Source organism: Amphibalanus amphitrite, unplaced genomic scaffold (assembly GCF_019059575.1).
Source record: "Amphibalanus amphitrite isolate SeventyFive unplaced genomic scaffold, NRLGWU_Aamphi_draft 001182F_arrow, whole genome shotgun sequence".
NCBI lineage: Eukaryota > Metazoa > Arthropoda > Thecostraca > Balanomorpha > Balanidae > Amphibalanus > Amphibalanus amphitrite.
In genome coordinates this window covers 123,050-146,753 of record NW_024882676.1, presented here as the reverse complement: position 1 = coordinate 146,753, position 23,704 = coordinate 123,050, and the positions used below count along the sequence as shown (strand labels likewise).

General features: G+C 48.0%; 2 protein-coding genes across 3 annotated transcripts in view; one reads left to right on the top strand and one right to left on the bottom strand.

Moving 5' to 3' along the window:
* Positions 1-22,209, bottom strand: part of LOC122370894 (facilitated trehalose transporter Tret1-like) — a 40,817-nt gene extending 18,608 nt beyond the window's left edge. The window contains exons 1-4 of one of the 2 annotated variants that reach the window (XR_006254636.1): positions 21,913-22,209; positions 17,730-17,839; positions 4,620-5,372; positions 262-1,985 (exon numbers count right to left, since the gene is read on the bottom strand). Coding sequence is in view for 1 of the 2 variants with exons in the window: in XM_043346843.1 (XP_043202778.1) it covers positions 17,730-17,732 (3 nt within the window). In the remaining variant the exon portion in view is untranslated. Of the gene's footprint in view, positions 1-261; positions 1,986-4,619; positions 5,373-17,729; positions 17,840-21,912 lie in introns of those variants that run through there. The other variant, XM_043346843.1, reaches the window with a different exon arrangement.
* The window catches only part of LOC122370895, a 101,094-nt gene that overhangs the window by 39,711 nt on the left and 37,679 nt on the right, over positions 1-23,704 (top strand). The window contains exon 2 of the mRNA XM_043346844.1: positions 5,212-5,414. Within this exon, the coding sequence (XP_043202779.1) occupies positions 5,212-5,414 (203 nt within the window). The remainder of the gene's footprint in view (positions 1-5,211; positions 5,415-23,704) is intronic.

Genomic DNA, 23,704 nt, shown 5'->3' with positions numbered 1-23,704 from the left:
AGTTTCAGCTTTCTATCGCCGGTGTGCTCGGAGCTATCGCGAAAAAAAAGCATATGGAGGGAGGGCGGCACTCGCCCCCTCGGCCCGCGCGGGTTAAACAATAATGTTGAGCGCCGCGTGCGTGGATATTGCAGTGTCAGCTCGCATCACTCAACGGCATTCTTCGTCGAGCGTGAAAAGGTGATAAATTACGACTCAAGTGATGACATTATGAAGTCCATTCATGCACTTAGTGAACATGACTCAGCAAACAGGCGTGACTGACTCGCAGCATTATTAATATATTAACACATCATCACACCAGCGCGCGCAGTGACTGTTCACTTTGGACCGGCGCAGCATCGCGTGGCTGATGTCAATTGTGAACCAAAAGCGTCGCAAAAAGTCCCGAACAGCCAGGTTCAAGTATCAGCCAATCAGCAGTGCATTGATCTGATGCCTCTGATGCTTGCTGGAAAGAATGGTTTTTGAATTTTTAGTGAGTTTTCACCTTAATTTGCACAAACCATATTGCATATCATTATTGCAGCCTATTAAAATTAACACAGAATTATGTGACTTTTGCGAGTGCAAATTGCAACGAATTTGCAACGAACATTGCAACGTTTTAAGTACGGTCTCACGGTGAGGATACGGTTCTGATGGTTTCGGCATGGTGTTCTGAGTATTCAATGAACGGAGCCCGTGTGTCTGATAGGTAAAGAGTATAAGCGCAATGTAGCAACATTTTGCTTTAAACATTGTCTCTTTCAGCATAATCCTTAAAAAGCTCCAATCCAGTATCTTCATTCCCTCCAATATCCGTGTCTGGCTTCGAAGGGCACGTTAAACTTTGGCATCTAACTTCTAACGTTACCCGGAATTGCGCGTTCACATGGTAGGGGTTAGGGGGTCTACGCAACAAGCTCTGCTTAACGTGGGTTCCGGCTCTGTCAATCCATCCATTCAAACATTTGAGCTAAATCTATGTGAAAAAAAACTGTAAAAATATTACATTATTTTTTTCACATTGCACACCAAGGCCTTGCGACACATACTATTTGAAATATGCTATACTACCTGACCACATACACATATACACACATATACACATACACATACTATATTCTATTTGAAAGCAATTGAATCCAATTCACCCTTCAGTTCAGGAGACTCGCATGCACAATACAAAGAAAACACGGCAAATCAACGAAAGCATATATCACAGCGGGGACTGGGGGGTCCTTTCAAAAATCGCCCAGCTATTGTGCTGATGCCGGTGTCAGACACTGTTGACACCAGAGGTGCCCCGCCGGTGTCAGACACTGTTGACAGCAGAGGTGCCCCGCCAGTTCTAGACACCCTAGTGACAGCAGTGTCTGGCCGGTGTCAGACACTAGTGACAGCAGTGTCTGGCCGGTGTCACACGCTCTGGTGACAGCAGTGTCCCGCCGGTGTGTCAGACACCAGTGACAGCAGTGTCCCGCCGGTGTGTCAGACACCAGTGACAGCAGTGTCCCGCCGGTGTCACACGCTCTGGTGACAGCAGTGTCCCGCCGGTGTCAGACGCTCTGGTGACAGCAGTGTCCCGCCGGTGTCACACGCTCTGGTGACAGCAGTGTCCCGCCAGTGTCAGACACTAGTGACAGCAGTGTCCCGCCGGTGTGTCAGACACTAGTGACAGCGGTGTCTGGCCGGTGTCAGACACTAGTGACAGCAGTGTCCCGCCGGTGTCAGACGCTCTAGTGACAGCAGTGTCCCGCCGGTTGCACGCTCTGGTGACAGCAGTGTCCGGCCGGGTGGCGCTCCACATCCCGGCACAGGTAGCGCAGGATCGCCCCAGCCGCCGACAGCCGCACCGTGTCACCAACGTGGTTTTCGTCCAAACATTCATGTCGGTTTTTCACTCTGAGAGGTCTCTGAAAGGCCGACAGGAAGCGACATACGGAGTGCTCGAACCGTATCGTCTCAGCCAGCGAGGCTGTCCATATGTGAAGTCGCGGTACCTGTCGACACGACAGTGGGCCGTCACGCAAGGGAAAGAACAGCTGGCTTGCTAGCTTGCTAGCTATAAAATGCAGGTGCATTACTACTCTAAGAGAACTTTGTAAACTGCATCCGCCTGTTATTTTTTCTAATAAATTCCATAGATTGCGTTTGCCGGAGTATGCTCCAGGTGAATTAACCCTCGCCCCGTGGGGGGGGGGTCAATACCCCCCCCCCTGTAGCGTTTCCTGAATAGCAAGAAAACGGCGACGGGCAGCGCCGCCAAATTTTGATTACCTTACCGGGTATCAATTTGACACATCCACACAAAATTTCAAGTCTTAGGTCACCTTAGGTCAGGAATTATTGAGGTCAAACTGAGGTCATGTTCGAGCAAAAATGAGCAAAAAACATGAGATCTCGAAACGCTCACAAAAGCTACAATTACTAAGTAATTTCAAAGTTCTTTATATGATCATGTGGAAAAAATGGCGCCACAAAACCGCTGTCTCGGATTTTCAAAATTTTGGGATTTTGACCCGCCAAAATAAAAAAGTTTTTTTTAGAAAAACGCAAAAAACCATAGAGTTTTGAATTTCAAAAAACCGGAATATATATGATAGTCCCGGCGCGCTTCTATCTACATACCAATTTCACATTTTTGAGCTCCATTTTTGGCAATTCTTGAGCACGTAGGTCGCAAAACAAAGACCACCATTGAACTCCCCGTGACGAGCTGCATCGAATCGATACCCATTTTATGCAAAATATGAACTTTGAGATTTGACCTTATTTGACCTGACATTGACCTGACCTTGACCTTCCCTTCACCAAAACATAATCTAAACTGACCCCAAAGGCTGCCTGACCCACATAATCGCATTTGGCATATAAAATGGACCATAAAACATGCATCACATATTTTCATATCGTGACCCTCAGTGACCTGACCTCTGTGACCTGACCTGGTATCAGTGACATCAAATAGCCAAAATATGTGTTTTCGAACAATACCCCATCGATGATTTTCAATGAAATGCATTTTACTCGATTTTACAACGCATTTTTTGAAATGTCTGTAAACGGTGAAAATTTGACATTTGACCTGACCTGTGACATCATCGGTTAGACCTAGATCAATTAAATTGGGTCATAAGGTACGTCCCTGTTAGGGCTATCCAACACAGTTTGCTGCTTGTCGCTATCTTGCGTTGTTCTCGAGATCTTAGGGGGAGGGGGGCAAATTGCCCCCCCCCCAATAGGGCGCGGGTTAATGACATTGGTATTAGTGACATTAATGACAGGTATATTGAATGACATTGGTTGCATTAAAAACAATCAATCAACGTGGCATGGCAGTGATGAACCAAATATACGACTGAATACATATTAAAGTTTTTCTCGCCCTTTTATCCACGTTGGTTGAAAATTTGGAAATTTATTTCTAAACCTGTGTAGTAGTTACGGAGCGAGCGAAGCGAGCGGAGTCTTACGTAGAATAACGGAAATTTCTGAGTATGAGCGGCCGGCCGGCCGGCCGGCCGGCCGGCCGTGCGGCCGGCCGTGCGGACGCTTTTGCGAGGCTTATATCTCAGCAACCACTTGACCGATTTACATGCGGTAATTTTTGTAGGGTAGCTTCATTCCTTCCACCAAGTATTGGACTATTCCCGATGCATGTGGGTGACCCCTTATGCACGTGCCACGTGCAAAACGAAGAGGTGTCCCTTTTGTAATTGTTGCAATATCTCGGTAACTACTTGGCCGATTGCGCTGAAAGTTGGCATGTAGGTAGGCACCCACTAGGCACTGTATATCCATGTGCCAAAGTTGGGGTGCCGCTGCACGTGCGCACGTGCAGGGGTCGTTTCCAGATCTCGAGAACGGCTCGACCGATTGCGCTCAAATTTGGTACACAGTTAGGGACCGGTTAGTAGGGTGCCGTGCACAAGTCAGTTGGGACCCATTTTGCACGTGCGCACGTGCAGGGTGCCGCTTCCAGATCTCGAGAACGGCTGGGCCGATTGTGCCCAAATTTGGCACATCGCTAGAGACCGGTTAGTAGGGTGCCGTGCACAAGTCAGTTGGAGGTACCCCCTCGCAATTTCGCACGTGCAAGGCCCACCCTCTCGCTCGCTCCGTTAGTCGCCCCAAAAGGCGTTATACTGGTTGAGTATGCGAGTTATCGACAAGCGTGCGAAATTTGAAAATCAGTTTATAAGATCTCGCGATCTACGCTCCCCCTTTCCTCTGAACTAAAATGGGCATCCATGGGCCATGAGAGGCATGTTAGAATTTAGAACATGAGCAATGCCCGCTATATGTCGGAAGATATGGTCAAGTTTAGTGTCTTTGCCAGATAACCTGCCGTGAAAACGGCAATTATAGTCGTATTCTTCCTTTCAATTGCGCTTATTTGAAAGAAGGTACCTACTGACAAAAGCTACTGACCTGATGACTTGATAAAGCAAGCTGACATTTTCTACGCAGATACTATAACTTTCTAATAACTAACTTTCTACTTTCTACGCAGATGCTATTCATGACACTGTGCAGCAAAGCCCCTGGCGTATTCTGCGATGACTTTCTAACCAAAGTTTGGAGTGTCCACTCGTCAGATGCCGAGATGCTGCCGGCCGCGCGCGCAAACTCACCTTGTGTCTAAGTGTTTCGGTGACTGTCGCCGTCACCGCCAGGAGGGCGTCGTTGAATGGCGACTTAACTCCACTGCTGTCTTGGAAATGGGGTCCGTCGACACGGTACACAATCTGAATACGCTGGGAGAGTCTTTGTAACACAGGCAACAGGCCATCCAATTCGTCCCTGAGAAGCAGCACACTGCCCAAAAGGACAGCCGACCGTTTTCTTGGCATACCACAGTCCAAGCGTCATGACGATAAGGTCCGGGCATACTGTCCCGTCCAAGCAATCTTGCTCTAGCACTGCCAAGCGATCTGCAAACCCAGCGCTCAGGAACGGAGTCCAGTGAAATGTGGCACGCACCAAGTCACTTGTGTATTCCATGTAGCATGTGTAATTTAGAAAAACGTTACGGAAAGTATGAAGGCAGGGCACTCGCTGGCCATGCTCGAGAAAAGTCGCCTCTTCGGCCGTTTCGAAGTAGTCGTGCACAACAGGTTGTTTCCTCACATGTTCTAGAGCATCGTGAAGCTTTGTAAAAATAACACGTGCTCGAGAGTCGCCGATGAACTTGATGAACGTAGGCCGACCACGTCGCTCTCGCAGGCTCGTCAGGCACGGCGCCGACTGGCTCGGGGGGAGGCCGGAACCGTAGCAAGAGGTTGGCGAGTATGGCGTTGGCTTCTCCCAGAACATCCGAGACTCGGAGAGTGAGAACAGACGCAGACAGCCATCTCCACTGGTCGGCCGGTCCGCAGTCACAGGGGCTGGAAGACGGACAAAAAAAAAACGCTGCATCAGCTGACACGGTAGGTGGACAGCTGCAACAGTGAGCAGACGCCGCACTTCAACACTCAACCGAGTGAGAGCATAGACAATTATCAACACACGCACCTGCGACGATCCGGACCAGCTTGGCGCCTAAAGGGGTGGGGCGGCTACACTGAAAGAAAAACTACACCTGAAATTGGAATATTATTACGGTACACAAATCTCCACCCCTTTTAACTTCATTTTATGCCAGAGTAAAAGATGTTTGCATGGACAATGGGAGATTAATTCTGCCACCCGGTAGTAAGTAATATATCCTCGTAAGCTTAGAACTACACCCGTTGCGGAATAAAAGTACGGTACACAAATCTCCACCCCAAATCAATTCATTTTACACCCCTAGGTAAAGGGTGTAAAGGGGCGTTAGGAAGAATTAAGCATGTAATTTACGATAATAATTTTACGCCACAGTGCAATTTAAGCCAAAACAATTTCTACGCCTTGCGACATGGTGTAGAAATACCAGCGGGCTGCGAAGCTGAACGTGTACAATTTAAGTCAAGATGTAAAAATAGCAAAAGTAAACGATAATAATTGTATGTTCTTTTCCAGAGGGAGTAAAAATACGACTGGGTAAATATACATCGCCAGCCATAACTATCCCCCAGCGTGATTGTATCAACTGTCGTCTTCTGAGCACTTTCGATAAAGTCAACTATGGTGCATCTCTCCAACGTGTTTTTTATTTAACACGCGCAGTGGAAGGGGGGGGGCGGATTTCGCCCACCCCTCCTGTTTTTTGCCAATAACTCGCGCCGCAAGCATAATATCAATGTGAAATTTCGGCTACCTGTCCAGAATTGAATTGCGGATCTTCTCGTGCAAGAAGTAAGAAAATCGGTTCACAACTTTTCTAGTAATAGCGGTGTAAAGTGCGCGGCGGCGCGGCGGCCGGCGCTAGCCGTTACGCGCCGCCTGAATTGTAGACTGTGCCGGGGCGGGACGGTTCCGTCTTTACATCGCGCTCCTTACCGCTGATTATATTAGATTCGCGTCAAATTCGGTGACAAGACTGAGAAATGTACAGGCAATCATATGGTCAAATAATTTTGAAAATCGGCCGGTAACAACTTGAGTTATGAGTGTGTAAACACAAAATTGTGATTGCCGCGTTTCCCGCGTCGGCCGCTGCCGCTTCAGCCGGCGACATCTTACCCTTAGCAGGCTTCTAACTGCCATATTTATTGTTGGATTATCTAGAAATTCACCATACATACTCACAAATGTTTGCTCTTTTGTATAGTGAAGTTTTAAAAAAATCGGCCGGTAACTTTTTGAGTTATCGGCGTGTAAACGCAAAAAAGCCGCTAATATGGCAGATTTGACCACATTTGACCTCATTTGACCTTGAAGATATTGACCTAGGGTCATGAAATTCACACACAACAGAGTTCCCCATGGCCCCCACCTACCCTCCAAATTTCGTCTTTCTAGCTCCAGTGGAAGCTGAGATCTTAGGGGGGGGCGACATCCGCCCCCCCCCTTCCACTGGGCGTAGTACTCGCAACCCTTCCACTGCGCGTGTTAAAATAACTTGAAACGACAGATCACAGGTTGCTACAGATTGGTTCCTCCCAACACTGACTTCCCTGAGGATATCACAAGCTGCACAAATCACATTTTATTCACAGCACAGGTCATCAGGTCACTAAGTCACGTTTCATCACGTACTTTAAAAACAACTGAGCATTTATTCGTGTAACGAGTATCGACACCAAACGTACGGTCTCTGAAATCAAAGCACAGGTGTACGAAATAGGAAAGCACTGATAACAAAAACTCCGTAAAAAAAAACTGACTGAGGCATTCTCAACTCACATCATCTTCAGTGCCTATAGGTACTGAAGATGTTTCACGGCACGACACTACAGTGCGTTACGTGTATCGTGGTGCTGAGTTCCTATTGGAAACATCCACATAGTCGAACGCTCTCAATGTTGGAGCGTCCAAGTTTGTAGATGCTTCTAAGTTCTATGGAAACTCAATACCGCGATACTAGTAGCGCACAGTAGTGCCGTGCCGTGAAACAGGGCCCTGCTCGGTCACCCGACCACTGTCCACTGCACTGGTGCCTCTGAATCGGCAACAGTGGATTATACGAAGGATGGCATTCTCGGCCGCACTGAGAGGAATCGCGAACTTCATTACCCGTGCATATATGACCTCAAAAAGGATCATGCTGGGCCCTCTAAAAGGCAAATATAGCACAGCGTGCGCCGCAGCGAAGGCAGCCAGCATCTTCATCTCACTGTTTGGGAGACGATATTTCACATCGCTGACCAGGCACTGGGTTTCTGGGTGAACGGACACAGCGTTGCGCCCATCCTGCAGCTCCGAAATCGTCGTGCCGCCACCGATCACCAAGGTGGCCGCCAGGTCGTCATCTACCAAGATTGAAAGATAAAAAGAACTATTAACCACTGCAATCTTTAAGTTAAGAACGACTTTGTATGTCAGGCCGTCCATCCGTCCGTCCATCCACCCATCAATGTAAATTGAAGGATGTAAAGAAATATTAAGCACTGTAATCTTTAAGAAAATAGCAATTTTGAATGTCGATCCTTAAAAATTGACAGATGAATCTATTAACCCGCGCACCGAAGGGGTTCTGAGCCAACTTAGAAGCGACGAGAGGGTGGATGACCGCCCCCCAAAGATCTCAAGAACTAAGTAACTTCGCGAGAAGCGGCAAACGACATTCGAAAGCTCGTAAGAAGGTCTATGAAAAAAGTACTTCGGTCATTTTTCGCTAGGGTTCAAAATGACGTCATCAGAGGTCATCGAAGGTCAAATTATGCGAGTAACCGTAAAAAGACCGACAACATTCAACAAACGACTCCGTAGCTCATAAACAGAAGAGATAAAAAGTCGTATAAAAAGGAATCTGATGGAAATAAGAATGACTTGAAATTTATTCCATTGACTTATAATGGGCAGGTAAAAAATTACCTATTCGTAGGTCATCGATATGCAATTCTGAGATATACGAGTTGTAGGTGCTCATTACCAAAATTATTTCTGTGAGTTTCAAGATCTGCTTTCAACAACGAGATAGCAAACTTCGAAGATTGTGTTTCGAGGTGAGGTCACTAACGTGGCCTGGTGGCCTGACTTTTTTAAGATATTAGCTAAAAATTTCCAGAGGGTGTGCGAAATGGATGTATCAACAGTCGTGCCAAATATCCTTTTTTATGCTATCTGACAAAACCTGAGGGGGGGGGGGGCTCCCCCGTCGGTGCGCGGGTTAAGCACTGTAATCATAAGGCAAAGAACGATATTGTATGTCTGTCCGTGAAAACTGAAAGACAGGGGCGTAACCACTCCTTAAAAAATGGGCTGGAAATAACGCCCTCCGGGGGGCGGCATTAAATGCCAAGGGAAGGGCGGCACTTATGTTTTGGGAGTCATGGAGGTGAGTGCTTGAGGGCCTTTACCGTGTCACTGTTGTGTATCAAGTACTTCCGCTTTGGGAAAGAAGAACAATAATCAGCATTCATCAGCTGACTACACGTTGTAAGGGGCACACGCAGAGAACACGCCACAACTCTGATCTTTGAGATTTGTTACTTCATGCGGTAGATATGCATGCGTAAGATGGGTGGTCAGCCCGTTGCTAGCACTTAGCACTTTGGCTTTGCTACTACGCACGTCGCACCAGATTGATAAATGACAGGCACACTCAATAGTTCACTTCATTCAGGTGACTTCAATTGCAATGGGATCAGAGTCTGACCATGGGCGTCGAAAGCGAGGGGGCCTCAACGGTCTCTAAGGGCCATTATTGGCCACAGGGCCCTTACCGGCCTCAGGGTCCTTACCGGCCAGATCGCCCTAACCAGCCTGAGGGGCCTTACCAGCCCATTAGGGGCCACCTCTAGCCGGGGCCCCACATCCGACTGTGATGTTCCCACTCCAATTTCTCTGAGGGCCCCGTCATGGCAACTGATAGCCCTCACCGGCGCCTCTGAGGGCCCAAACCGGTCTCGAAGGTCCCCCACACGGGCACGAGGGGCCCTGTGGCGCCAATGGGCCGCTGGGGTTTAACTGGCCATATTTCTGGTCATATTTCGACTCAGAAGTGCCCCACAGGGCTCGTAAGGACATCTCATGGGCCCCTAAGTAGCCACAAAGTTCCCCATAAAAGCCCTACACCGGCTTCTTAGTGCCCCTTGCTGGTCTCTGAGGGCCCTTACCGGCCTATTACGGCCACCTCTAGTGGCCTCAAACCCGTCTGTGATAGCCCCACACAAGTTTCTCTGAGGGCTCCCATAACGGCGACTCTGAGGGCCCACACGGGCGCCTACGAGGTCCCAAACCGGCGTATCTGAGGGTCCCACGCCCCCCAACTCTGAGGGCCTACACCAGTATCTCTAAAGGCCCTGTATCGGCGGTCCTGAGGGCCCCACATCAGTGCCTCGGACGACCCCACGCTGGTGACTCTGAGGGTCCCAGCGGCGTCTGAGAAAACCACGCCGGTGTTTAAGGACCCCAAAGGGCTCCTCAACGCACCATCGACTTCTGAGATCCCCTTGTCGGCTTATGAGGAGTCCACCACAGTAGCTCTAAGGGCCCCATGCGCGCCTCTGATGGCCCTGTGTCTCTGAGGAACTCCATATTGGCGCCTGTAAAGGGCCTCACCGGCGACTGTGCAGGTCCCACACCGGCGCCTCTGAGTGCCCCACACTGGCACCCCTGAGGGCCCCACACCAGTGCCTCATAAGGACCTAAATCAGCAGCTCTGAGGGCCCAACATCGGCGCCTCTGAGGGCCCCACACCAGCGCATCTGACGGCCACCCACCGGTGACTTTTGAGTGCCCTACATCGGCGACTCTCGAGTACCCCAACGGCGTCTGAAAGTATTATACCGGTCTCTAAGGACCCCACAGGGCTTCTGAAGGTAGCGCCGGCCTATGAGGACCCTTTGCTGGTCTGAGGACCCCTTGCTGGTCTCTGAGAGCCCCCTGCTGGCTTGTAAAGGGTTCAGACCAGCAGCTCAAGCCTCTAAGGGCCCCACATTCGTCTGTGACGGCCCCACACCAGTGTCTCTGAGGGCCCACAACGGCGCCTTTGAGGACCCTCACTAGCGTCTCTCAGGGCCTCACACTAGCACTTCTGAGGGTATACACCGGCACCTTTTTGGCCTCAGTCAGCAATAATACCTCTGAGGGCCCCACACCAATGCTTCCAAAGGCTCCTTGCCGGTGGCTCTGAAGGTCCTACACCGGTACTTCTGAGGGTCCTACCGAAGGCACCACACAAGTCCTTTATCACCTCGCTAAGCTTTAATCCCATACCGGCCTTCTGAGGGCGCCACGCCAGTGCACCCATTGCATCACACGGGCAACTTTAAAGGCTTCACACTGACCTCTCTTGAGAGTCTCACACCGGTGCCTTCCTCTGAGGGTCCCATACCGGCTCATTGCCCACGGTCCGGCCACTCACCGGTGACGCTGAGAGTCCTCAACGGTGACTCTGAGCCCTAAGGGTCCTACGCTGAAGACTCTGGACGCCCCCACCAGCTTCTAACAGCACCACGCCGGCCTCTGAGGGTATCACGCCAAAACCTCAACGGATCACACACTCGCCTGTGAGAGCCCCACACCGACGCCTCTGAGAACCTCAAAGGGCTTGACCGGTGCATCTCTGAGGGCGTGACACTGGCATTCTAAGGCACCACGCTGGTCTTTTGGTGCCCAACGCACAGGCCTTCTGAAAGCAGTACGCAACTTTTAAGCAGCCACGCTTAACTCTCAGAGCCCCACACCGGCCTCTGATGGCCCCTAAGCTTTCGAGCCTGCTTGAATAGGACCCATTCCAGGCGTGAGCCTGCAGGACGGGATCCAGCCAAAGACCTCACCCACTCAAGGGCCCCACAGTAGACCGAGGACTCTTTCAAGTGCTCAGCTTCAGATGACTCTGAGTCTCGCTGCGCGCTCAGGACACTACTCGTTGGCCCGGAAGGCTCACATCAAGCGATCACACAGGGCCATTTCGCGGCTTCGATGGTTGTTTGCGATCAGAGCGTCTCACCTGACGCTCTCATGGGCTGAATTCGCTAGGCGAGTCCCTTTGAGTTATCGAGCCCAAAATGTAACACTTTGTGTTGGGCAGCATACAGAGCCTGCCAAAACGTGCGCACGTCCTTCACTTGCGCACGTTCAGAGGAGCAACCAAACTGTGATACCTAGCCATGGAATTATGAATCCCCCGGTCTGCACGATGTTCACCTATATCGGACACGTTTCATCGCAATTCGCCAAGTCAATGCGTAGTTAGTATATGTAAACAGCAGCAATTTTTAAGCACCCCTGACTGAGCTATCGCAAATATTTGCCAGGGGGAGGCGCGACCCCCCCCCCCGGGCCGAGAGCGGCACAGATGTCGATGGAGCGTTATAGGGAGGGGCGAATCATTAAACGTTTCGACGCGTTCTGAGAAGGGGAGGCACGTAAGGGCCAGACTTGTGATCAGCTCAGTTGAGCCGGCTCAAAAATCAGCTCAGCTCATGAGCCGGCTCAACATTTTGCCAAATTGTTGAGCTGTGAGCTGAGCCGGCTCAGTAATGCATTGAGCTGAGCTGCTGTCTGAGCTGAGCTGAATGAGCTTGAGCTGAGCTGAGCTGAATGAGCTTGAGCTGAGCTGAGCTGAGCTGATTGAGCTGAGCTGAGCTGAGCTGAGCGAGCTGAGCTGAGCTGAGCTGAGCGAGCTGAGCTGAGCTGAGCTGATTGAGCTGAGCTGAGCGAGCTGAGCTGATTGAGCTGAGCTTAGCTGAGCTGAGCTGAGCTGATTGAGCTGAGCTGAGCTGAGCTGAGCTGAGCTGAGCGAGCTGAGCTGAGCTGAGCTGAGCGAGCTGAGCTGAGCTGATTGAGCTGAGCTGATTTAGCTGAGCTGAGCTGATCCAGTTCTAATTCTTTTCAGTTCATGCTTGGAAATTAACTCAGGCTTTGATGCTTCAGCTATGAGCTAGCTATGGAGTGAGCAATTACACTGCCTTTGTGATCGCACTTAAAAATATCAAAACTCTAAAGAAATCAATAGTAATCACTAATCAAGCTTAATTTCTTTCACCCATATTGCATGGAAATTGGAAGACCAGGGTCTTGGCCAATTTACAGGCTAATACAGCCAGTCTCAAGTTTCAAGTCTTGAAAGTCAAGTCTATTTCGTAGATTAGTTAGTGCATGAAAAAAAGTCTGACTGGAAGATGAATACCTATTGTCAGGCTTTGATGCTTCGCCTTGACACTCTGCTCCGCAATGTACAATTCAGCATTCTTCACTTTGTTATTTAAGCAGTTATTTAAATTAATTTTATCAATAAGGGTTCTTACCTCTGCATAAAGTATTTACAATTAGGAATTAGCAAATAAAGTTCCTCTTCGTTGGTTGAATGTGGGCTAAGCAACCATATCCTATTGAAAGTGGGGTGGGGCAGAGGCGCTAACTGGAACTCTCACCTTCAGATGTCCATTACATGGGAAAAGCTCCCTTATTCACACGCCGACTATGAATTCTAATAGTGTTGACATTGCCTTGGTTGAGATCAGGGTGGTGTTATAGGTTTCACTGATAACAGCACGCTGCTATCACACGTGTCAAATGGGGTTTCCATGGAGATATAAACAAACTTATCTCCAAGTTCCAACACTACCCCAAAATGTAACGTCAGCTCCTGGCATGGTGCCAAGAGCGGATGGCGGCGTGGGCGTGCTGCTCTCGGCCGTGAAACACCGCCTAGTTGAGATGATTCCATGACGTTTTTTTTCGTCTAGAAGATTTTCGTCAGACAATTTTTCGTCCGCAGATTTTCGTCCGACTTTTTTCGTCTCACATTTTTTTCGTCTGTACATTTTTTCGTCGGTAAATTTTTTCTGAGCGGAAACTGAGGCCTGAGCTGAGCTGAATTGAGCGGAAACTGAGCTGAGCTGAACGGGAACTGAGCTGAGCTGAGCTGAGCTGAGCGGAAACTGAGCTGAGCTGAGCTGAGCTGAGCTTAGCTGAGCTGAGCGGAAACTGAGCTGAGCGGAAACTGAGCTGAGCGGAAACTGAGCTGAGCTGAGCTGAGCGGAAACTGAGGTGAGCTGAGCTGAGCGGAAACTGAGCTGAGCTGAGCTGAGCGGAAACTGAGCTGAGCTGAGCTGAGCGGAAACTGAGCTGAGCTGAGCTGAGCGTGAGCGGAGCGCAGCCGGTTTGAGCGGAACGTGAGCTGAGCTGAGCCGCGTTAAACTGAGCGGGAGCTGAGCGGGAGCGGATAAGACGGAGTTGAGCTGAGCGAGCTCACTTTTTTCTTGAGCTGTCACAAGTCTGGTAAGGGCAGAGAGGCGTCTGGGGAGGGGCGGCAGGTAGCGGCGGCAAAGTGCCTTGGGAGGGCGGCGCTACTGCGATAGAACATTTTGGAGAGGGGCGGCGTGTTGAGGGCGGTGGGTTGTTGTGGCGAGGGGCGTCACATAGTGGGTGCCGAGGTACTGTGGGGAGGGCGGCAAGGCGTCTATGGAGGGCGGCACAGACGGTGGTAAAGCGTTGTGGGGAGGGGCGACGCATTGAGAGCGGCGGGGTTTTGTGGTGAGGGGCGGCACATAGAGGGCGCCGAGGCACTTCGGGGGGGAACACATATGGCGATAGAGCATTGTGGGGAGGGGCGGCTTATTGAGGGCGGCGGGAAGTTGTGGCGAGGGCAGCACATAGAGAGCGCCGAGGTACTCTGGGGAGGGGCGGCAAGTCATCTGGGAAGGGCGGCACAGCGGCGATAGAGCATTATGCGGAGGGGCGGCACATTGAGGGCGACGGGGTTCTGTGAGGGGCGGCACATAGAGAGCTCCGAGGAACTTGAGGGGGAGTCGGTGCGGGGGGCGGAAGGACATCTGGGAGGGGCGGCGTGTAAAGGGCACGAGTAGTGAGGAGCGGTACGTTGAGGTCAGGCGTATAGTGGACCGAGCAGTGCCGTTTCTTTTGCTCATCGTTTTGAAGTCCGCGAGTCCCGCAATTGTAGACTTCCTCTACCGGGGGCGGCATTTCAGCATCCCAAAAATGGGCTGGAATTTCCAGCGTTCCAGCCCGGTGGTTACGCCCATGCTGAAAGATATAACTAGTAAGCACTGTAACATTTAAGTACAGAGCGATATTGTATGTCACGGACGGACGGACCGACAGACGAGACAGACGAAACAGACAAATGTAAAATATTGGGGGACACGTCCCCCCGGTGGCGGAGCCCATGAATGAGACAGGCGAGACGGACGGACGGACGGACGGACGGACAGACGGACGGACGGACAGACGGACAGACGGACAGACGGACAGACGGACAATTGTCGTCAGTCATCATTAATGGTAGTTTAAAACTCACCTTCAACGGGTGTGGCGCCCTCCGGAGGCAGGAGTTGTGCGGTGTAGCACGCCTGTCGCGTCATTGAGGTGACTTTGTCCTAATGCCATTCTCGCCGGCGTGACCCACGACGAGAGCCAGGTCACCCCAAACCTGAAAGTAATACACAAAATAAATTAGCAACTTTTTCAGGCCAAGATTCTAGTACTTTTGTAAAACGTAGAGAAATAAAATTACTAAACATACCTAAACATATATTGATCAATCGACACATTGAACATTTGATGAAGTTACAGTTAACAACCTCAGTAGGTACTTAACTGATTTCTCAATTTGCCCTTGAGAACAAACTGAGAGGGTCAATTTGAGCTTCTGGAATCACTAATCAGAATGCCACGTATTGACACAAACAGCTAAGTGAGTGACGTTCATACAGACAGCAGCAAATCAATTTCATCAACTGCTACATCGAAACATTATCAAGTCAACTTACCCTCAAAGTTATTCGGAAATGGGTCCAGCACTAGTCAGTCATCACCACACCGAACGAACGCACCAGCACACTCGCACCTATCTCACTGTTTCAACCGCCAGAAGATCACTTGCAAGCGCCAGAAGTCTCCGTGGCTCCGGTCAGGAGCAGACACAAAAATAAAAATGGCGGAAACGGAAGGCTCGCGCGCCGCACGTGGACGCTATCGTAAAATAATGAGCATATGGGTGCAGAACTATCATGTTTAGGGTATTTTAAATCCTTGTCATAAAATAACACCATCCTCATCGAAACACACTTTACCAAGGATGCATATTTACACCATGATGAGGGTTGAATTATCAGGTGACAAATCAGAGTGCAAATTTATGCTATCAGATGGGTATTCTTATCCCACTTGAAGAAAATACACTATAGTAGTAATTTTACCATCCATCAATTAGAGGGGTAAATGTCTCAAAAGTTAGAATTGCACTATGAGTGTTAAACTGGATTGAATTAACCCCCAAGAATACGCTCGTGATAGAGTACATTCGCACCGGAGCATTATTTTATTCTCCATATGCGTCGAACAAGGGTATAAATATTCTTGATTTCGGTGTAATGGCGGTGTATAATAATCAAATTCAACTTACCAAGGTGTACTTTTCTTTCAGTGTACCCACCCCGCTGATACCCGCCCTGCTGATACCCGCCCTGCTGATACCCGCCCTGCTGATACCCGCCCCGCTGATACCCGCCCCACTGAGATCTCGGAAACGAGAAAGGCGACAAGCTGTAAACGTATACGGACGGACCAGGGCTACATTTTTTTAAAAAATATTTTTGGTGCCCGACCCGGGCTTTTTGTCGTTAGTAGCACACATTCATACTGGGTTAGTACACTATATACACGGCAGTGGTACGAATCGTTTTCGGCACCCGCTACGCGGGACAGCCTTGACCGCACGCTTCCTGTCACGCACCCCAGGTGGCACCGCACTGGTGCGCACGCTGGGGCTATCCCGATTTCTCGGGCCCGGCAGGTCAGAGGGCTGCTCCGGGACATGAAGCGAGGCCGTGCCCTCGGGACATGTCACCGGACCGAAGGATCTGTTTAAAAAGGCGGATCAGGCCCGTGTACCTGCGGCCGGGGGCGCTGGCTGGCACGGCGGTAATCCCCACGACCGAGCGAACACTCCCCAGCTACTGCCATCTCCTGGGTAGGAGCCGGCCGGGGAAAACGCTGCCAGAGGTCAGCTTTGATCCAAGGACCTCCCACGCCAAACGTGAGGGCTACAATTTAAACAGAGGTCATTCTCAGGTCAGGTTAAAAAATGGCGTCACAGGGATCCAAATAATCAAACTAGCGGCTTACGGGGCCAAAATATTTTTTTTGCAAATGAAGCTATCGCAAAACTCATAGTACAATCGAGATAGAATCGTCAATCCACGTCGAAATATATAACGTTTGACCTCGAAAGGTCAAGGTCAAAAGCAGACATGCGCACGGATCCTAGACAATCAGACACAAAAATCGAGATGGCCATCAGTATGGAATTGTGGAAATATTTGCTTATAAAGGCCTCCCAACGAACTAACTTCTTTGCATTCCTTCAGAGTTGACAGTTCTCAGAAAATCCAACGACACCCATCTCGGATCCATGATCCGGGATCATGCTACGGGATCATGGATCCCAGATAGATCTCGTGGGATTTTCTAAGAACTGTCAACTTTGAACAAGTGCAAGAATGTTAGGTCATCTGGGGGCCTTCATAAGCAATGTTTTCCACAATAATTCCACGCTTGAAGACCAATAAATTAATAGTCATCTCAATTTTCGTGTTCGGTTGTCTGGGATCCGTGCACGTCTGGAGTTGACCTCGGGTCACGTGAGCTCAAGGTCAACATGCATATTATTCAACGCGTCCTTGCTGCACTTATACTGAAAGTGAGCAAGACTTGTATCAAACAAACTAGCATGGGACTGCCTTTTAGCTTATATGAAGTAATCATCTACATCGAGGTCCTAAAACATACAAGGCCAAAAACAAATAAATTCATGATATGAAGATATTTGTTATAAAAGAGATTAGGTGCAGATTTGTTCAAATTAGGTGCATCCCTAGAAAGCCCGTCGTGAAAACGGCTAATACATGCAGCATTGAATATACAAGTTGTGCTCAGTTTGTCTTGCAGTCGCCGTCAAATATCGCATGCTTCAAGGGGTCAATGTCACGGGGGCAGTGACCCCTTGACGTCACGCAGGGGAAACGTGACGTCAGCCGTGGGGTTGCCAGTCTAGTAGGAACTAGACCTCGAGTCCCCCCCCCCTGATCTCGATATCATAATTCTAAGACTTCTCAGAGGCAAAATAAAAGGGTCTGTTTTTATGGGAACTTCCAATAAAAGTATCCTTTCCTCAAAAAAAAAAAAATCAAAGATAGAGCTATAGCAGCTAGTTTATTTGATACACCGTTCTAACGAATACTTACCATAGACGGTGTTATTGTTGCTGTTATAAATTCTCCTTCTCATTGGCTCGATGTCGCTGAGATGCACTAAGTAGACTATGCATGTAACTGATGCAGCTGCCACCAGAAGCCTGTGAATATTTAAAATACATCTTACAATGCAAGTACTTTGAAACTATAAGGGAAAAAGCGAACATTTGGCAGTTCATATAGAATTAGGATATTAAAATCGGTAGTACTTTGCTCGATAGCTCCAAACACGTGTTCAATGAAACTGAAGAACTGAAAATATTGTTTCAGTCGATCGAGTTAGAGCTTCGTGAAAAAAACGAGCGTATTGCTCGCGACGAGAAAAAAAATGGTACCAAATACCTTGACCTAAGTCATTGAATGACCTTTCTGACCAGGCAAATAACACAAATGCCAGAAAAGTCGGCATTTGTTAGAAATTTATAAAGTGAGGATTTCTCGGGTATTTTGGGAGCTTACTACGAATTAGACATTTGGTTTGCTAAAAAAAATGATGTAATTGTGCATTTTGGGTAGGGCAGGTCAGGAGACCTTCCTCTGGATCGAACAGGTGTGTACCAATGTACCACCACCGACATGCTCGACACTATGTAGGCTCAAAAAAGTTCGCAATTTCTTTACTGAATGCTGACCGAATAGTCAGCTAAAAAACTACCCTAAAGTATGTACTGTAGTAACACAAAAAGTCAGCCGAGGTCCACGAAGGTTAATGCATATTAAACCGCGAGTAGGTAGAACAAATCTTTTAAACGTCGAGCCGATAGGCGAGGCGTTTAAAAGATTTTTCTACCTTCGAGCGGTTTAATGATTTTATCCCGTACCGCCGGTATCTTTCGGGCACTTCAAGGTAAAAAATACATTTTATGTAAAAAATGCGACATATTTCAGACTAGACGAAATGTTTTCCTACTAGACGTTTAACCCGGCAGGCGGTGGGCCTCGCGGCCGGGTTCCGGACAAAAAGTCAAATGATAAAAGGTAAAAGGATGATTAGTCAACAGACATTACGTCAAAAGCAAGAAGTCAAAAATCTTAAAAGTCAATAGGTAAAAGGTCAACAAAGAGGAAAGTCAAAAGGCAAAAAGTCAAAAAGGATAAAACGTCAAAAGATAAAAAGTGAAATTGCCAAAAATTCAATGAACAAAAAGTCAACTAGCATAGAAGTCATAAGACAAAAAGTCAAATGGACATAAGGTCAAAAGACAAAAAGTAAAAACGGCAAAAAGTCAAATTGCCAAAAAGTAAAAATGACAAAAGTCGAAAGACAAAAAGTGAACAGGACATAAAGTCAAAATCCAAAAAACCAAAAGGACAGAAAGTCAAAAGGACAAAAAGTAAAAAAAAAGTCAACCGGGCATGAAGTCAAAATAAAAAGTCAAAAGGTCAAAAAGTCAAAAAGACATATAGTCAAAGTCCAAAAAGTCAAAAGGACAAAAAAATCAAAGGGACAAAAAAAGTCAAAAGGACAAAAAGTGAAGAGGACAAAGGTCAAAAGACGAAAAGTCAACAGGACATAAAGTCAAATTACGAAAAATCCAAAGGAAAAAAGCCAAAATCCAAAAACTCAAAAGGACAAGTCAAAGAGACAAAGTCAATGACACCTGGATCATCAGTCATTACATACATGAGATAACATTTACAAACAGCTGTACACAATTAAGCAGGACGCTGCACAATATAACCTGCATCATTGGACATTGAAGCGAGACTGCCTCCATTGCGCGACGGATGGGGATTCCCATGGCCCGCAACCGCGACTCAGCTGGTCACACGGGCACGCTTGGCTGAAATCTGACACACATCCGTTGACACTTACGTGCTAGGTGGGAGCTCGCTCGCATCGTAAGGTTGTCATGAGGCAGCGTTACATGATCCTTTGAGACAACTAGCTGTCCCAGGCGCAGTTTACTGGAATCATTTCAACAAATATAGTAGGTAACCCGGAATGTTATCGATACGAAAGGTTCGCTTGTTCAAAATTCCTATATTGTGTAGGGAGACGTTTCTCATCAATTGATTCCGTCACGGGTTCTATTAGCGATTTCAGACTTTTATTATAGTTCAAGCGTATTGTATGGTACAATTGGTACAATAGTAAAGCGCGTCGTTTCTTTTAGATAGGTGGAAGTTGGAACGAGAGGCAATTGTGTGATTGTCGGATTGTCCTGCCTTGAAAGGAACGCTCATATCAGCATCAACAGACAACAACCTAAATATTCACGGACTGCATACAATTAAGGTGACCAATTTTCATCGAAAGGTACGGACTGCATACAATTAACCCGCGCCCCGTTGGGCTCTGCCGAGCAACGCGCCCCGTTGGGGGGGGGCATTTTGGCCCCCCCCCCCTAAGATCTCGAGAACCACGCAACCTAGCGACAAGCGGCAAACGGTGTTGGATAGCCCTATCAGGGAACTACCTTGTGACCCAATTTTATTGACCTAGGTCAAACCGATGACGTCACAGGTCAGGTCAAAGGTCCAATTTTCACCGTTTACAGGCATTTCAAGAAATGCGTTGTAACTTGTACAATCGAGTAAAATGCATTTCATTGAAAATCATCGATGGGGAAATGTTCTTCAAACACATATTTTGCTATTTGAGGTCATTGATACCAGGTCAGGTCACAGAGGTCAGGTCACGGGGGGTCACAATATGAAAGTGTCGTCTGATACATGTTTTATGGTCCATTTTACATGACATATGCGATTATGTGGGTCAGGCAGCCTTTGGGGCCAGCTTAGGTCACGTTTTGGTCAAGGTCAGGTCAAGGTCAGGTCAAGGTCAGGTCAAATAAGGTCAAATTTCAAAGTTGATATTTTGCATAAAAAGGGTATCGAATCGATGCAGTCCTTTGACTTTTTATCCGTTTACTTTTAACGTTTTGACTTTTCATCCGGGAATCCTCGCGGCCACCTTCCGCGCGGTGGGAGGGGGGATTTTTTTGCCCCCTGTATCTCCGAAACTACTGGACGGATCCGTAAAATTCAAACGGCGTTCGATAGACCTGTCAAATTTGTTGAAGAAAACCAAATTTCATTGACCTTGGGGTTACCGATGACGTCACAGGGCAGGTCAAAGATAAGATGTTTCACCGTTCACGGGTCTTGTAGGGAATGCGCCATAAGTTAACACCGAGTAAAACGTATTTTGGCGAAAACCAGCGATAGGGCGTCAGTTGCCTAGTACATATGATGCTATAAGAGGTCACTGATAATACCAGGTCAGGTCACAGGTCAGGTCACCAAGGGTCATCACATGAACCCAACTTTACTAAGGTTGTGCGATGCATGTTTTATGGCCAATTTTTCATTTCCAACTCAATGGTGTTGGTTATAAAACCATCAGGTACGGTTTAGGTCACTTTCTGGTGGAGGTCAGGTCAAGGTCCCGTAGCTCAGTTGGTAGAGCATTGGACTCCCGGTAGTGAGAGCCCGGGTTCGAGACGCTCCGGCGCTCGATATTTGAGACTCCTGACGGGGATGGTCTGCGGTTGGTGGGAGCAGCCGCAGCCAGTTGAAGTCAGTTGAGTGGGACAGGCCGTGTCCGGCTTTGAAGGGCACGTTAAACTTTGGCATCTAAATTCTCCCGTTACCCGGAATTGCGCGATCGGACGGTAGGGGTCGGGGTCTACGCAACAAGCTCTGCTTAGCGTGGGCTTCGGCTCTGTCAATCCGTCCATTCAAACATTCGAGCTAAATTTATAAAAAAAAGTCAGGTCAAAAAAGGTCAAATTTCAAAGTTCATAGTTTTGCATAACGTGGGTATCAATTCGATGCAGCTCGTCACGGGGAGGGTAATGGTGGTCTTTGTTTTACGCTACGAGGTATAAAATTGCCCAAAATTGAGTTTGAAAATTTGACGTCATCAATTTTGAACAGTTTTTTTTTTGCTATAGCTTGGCCAAAAAAAGAGGCATCGATCTAAAATTTGGTATGTGGATAGAAGGCGGTACCTAGGGCCTATCACATGTATTCCGTTTTTCGAAATTCGAAAAAAATTATTGCACTAAATGAAAGAAAATAAATGTGTTTTCTGAAAGACTAAACAATAAAAAAGAAGAATAAAGCATAAAGAATGCGTTAAAATACACCAAATCAGGAGACATCGATGTGCCGCGTATGTCTATTTTCGCGTATGTACATTTTCTAGATTTCGGCCTCTCGCACGTACCTGAATGTGAATATCCGATGATTAAGTGAGGATCGCTTGTCGGACCACCTCATAGCTCACCCAACTCCTCACACACAAATTAAGCCGGCTGCACAACAGTCACAAACGCCGCTTCCTTGTAAGCACGGCCTGCTGTGCACCGGCTTTGTAAAGCGCCCCGCACTATCATTCCGATCGGTGCTTCGCCCGAGTACGGCTGGAGTCGACTGAGTCAACGGTCTGGCGTTTACAGAGGGCGCTCGTCGCCCTCTCTCTCTCTCTCTCTCTCTCTCTCTCTCTCTCTCTCTCTCTCTCTCTCTCTCTCTCTCTCTCTCTCTCTCCCTCTCTTCTATCCATGTGCCTAGCGGCCTCTTCACTAACGGTCCACACACTTTCCCTCCACAGTCGAGTGCCGCCGAACAGCTCCCATCACAGTATCGCCCGGCCCCGAACATGGCGGTGACAGAACGAGAAGGCGTGGCATTATTTTAGACGATGCACTCCTAAAACATGTTTCCAACTACAATTATGCTTATTTGACCTATCTTCAAATAAACTAACTTTTTAAGACTTGAAATATTCTGTAAAAAATGTTTCAAAACAATGCTCCATATTTATAGTGGTATGCCACATTTGGCTGCGCTACGCGCCACCATCTTACGCTATCTACCAAAAACCTTATGGGGAGCTGAAAAATCAGCCCCCTGACCGAGTGAGGGTCAAAATGATGTACTACGTAGAAGTCAGAGGTCAAAGGTCATTTGGGTCAGGGTCATCAAATAACCGAGGGGGTTCATCCTACCCCTCCCTAAATAATTCCGATGGTGAAATGGCAAAAACATACGCCTCTGTATTTTATGTGGGCCGCCACTTTCGTGGCAGGTATTCCCCGAGCGTTGTGACGGTGATAGGGGGACCGGATAGACGCCACCGCTGTCGTCACTGCTGTCATCGAGCTGAATGTCAAACTCATGTTGCAGCCCAGCCCCAAAGAATCGTCGCATCACGCCGCGCCCCAAAGTTCACAAAACCACTGACGAGCTTACACCACACCTATTCGAGTGATTTATTTAAATAAACTGCACGTATAACGGTAATACTGAATTCAATAAATGCCCAAAGTTATGATTAAAATTTGGTGGCGCTACGTACCACGGCTCTCACGCTATAAAAGGAACCCTCCCACCTTAAAAAAGTTCATCAATTGGCATAAAAGTGGTGTCGCATGGATCAGAGTGAGCAAAAATGAATATCTAACAAATTTAATTGAAAAATATTTGAAACGTTTTTTTTTTAATATTAGACAATTATTTCTGTTTATTTTTCGGAGCCTTCGCTGTTCCTAGGACGTCACTTGGGAGAAATAATTTGCACCTTTAAAATGCGGCAGATGTTGCTCGCAAACAGCATATACCATCGCTGCTTCATAAAGATGCTAACATAAGATTTTAAAATCGCTAGATCTACGCTGACGTCACAAATTCAGAGGGGGCATTCAAATGCATTAGACCCTCTAAATCCAAAGCGCTGCAACTTTGAGATTAAATATCTCCGAATTAAAGCCTTTCTCGATGTTGTGAATGCCCTAACCGGTAAGTGCAAGCCAGGGACCCCAATTCGGCTACATTAACTAAAAACTAATGTTAAGGTGGGATAGCCACTTTAACGAAAAACTATGTCAGACTCATTCCGTTGCCGCAAAACAAGTCCAATTTTAACCTGAACTTGTACCAGCTTTTGTGACCTAGTGACCTGACCTGCAAGGACTGAGTCCAGAAATTTTCAGGAAAGGTGTCAAAAGGTTGCACCAGAG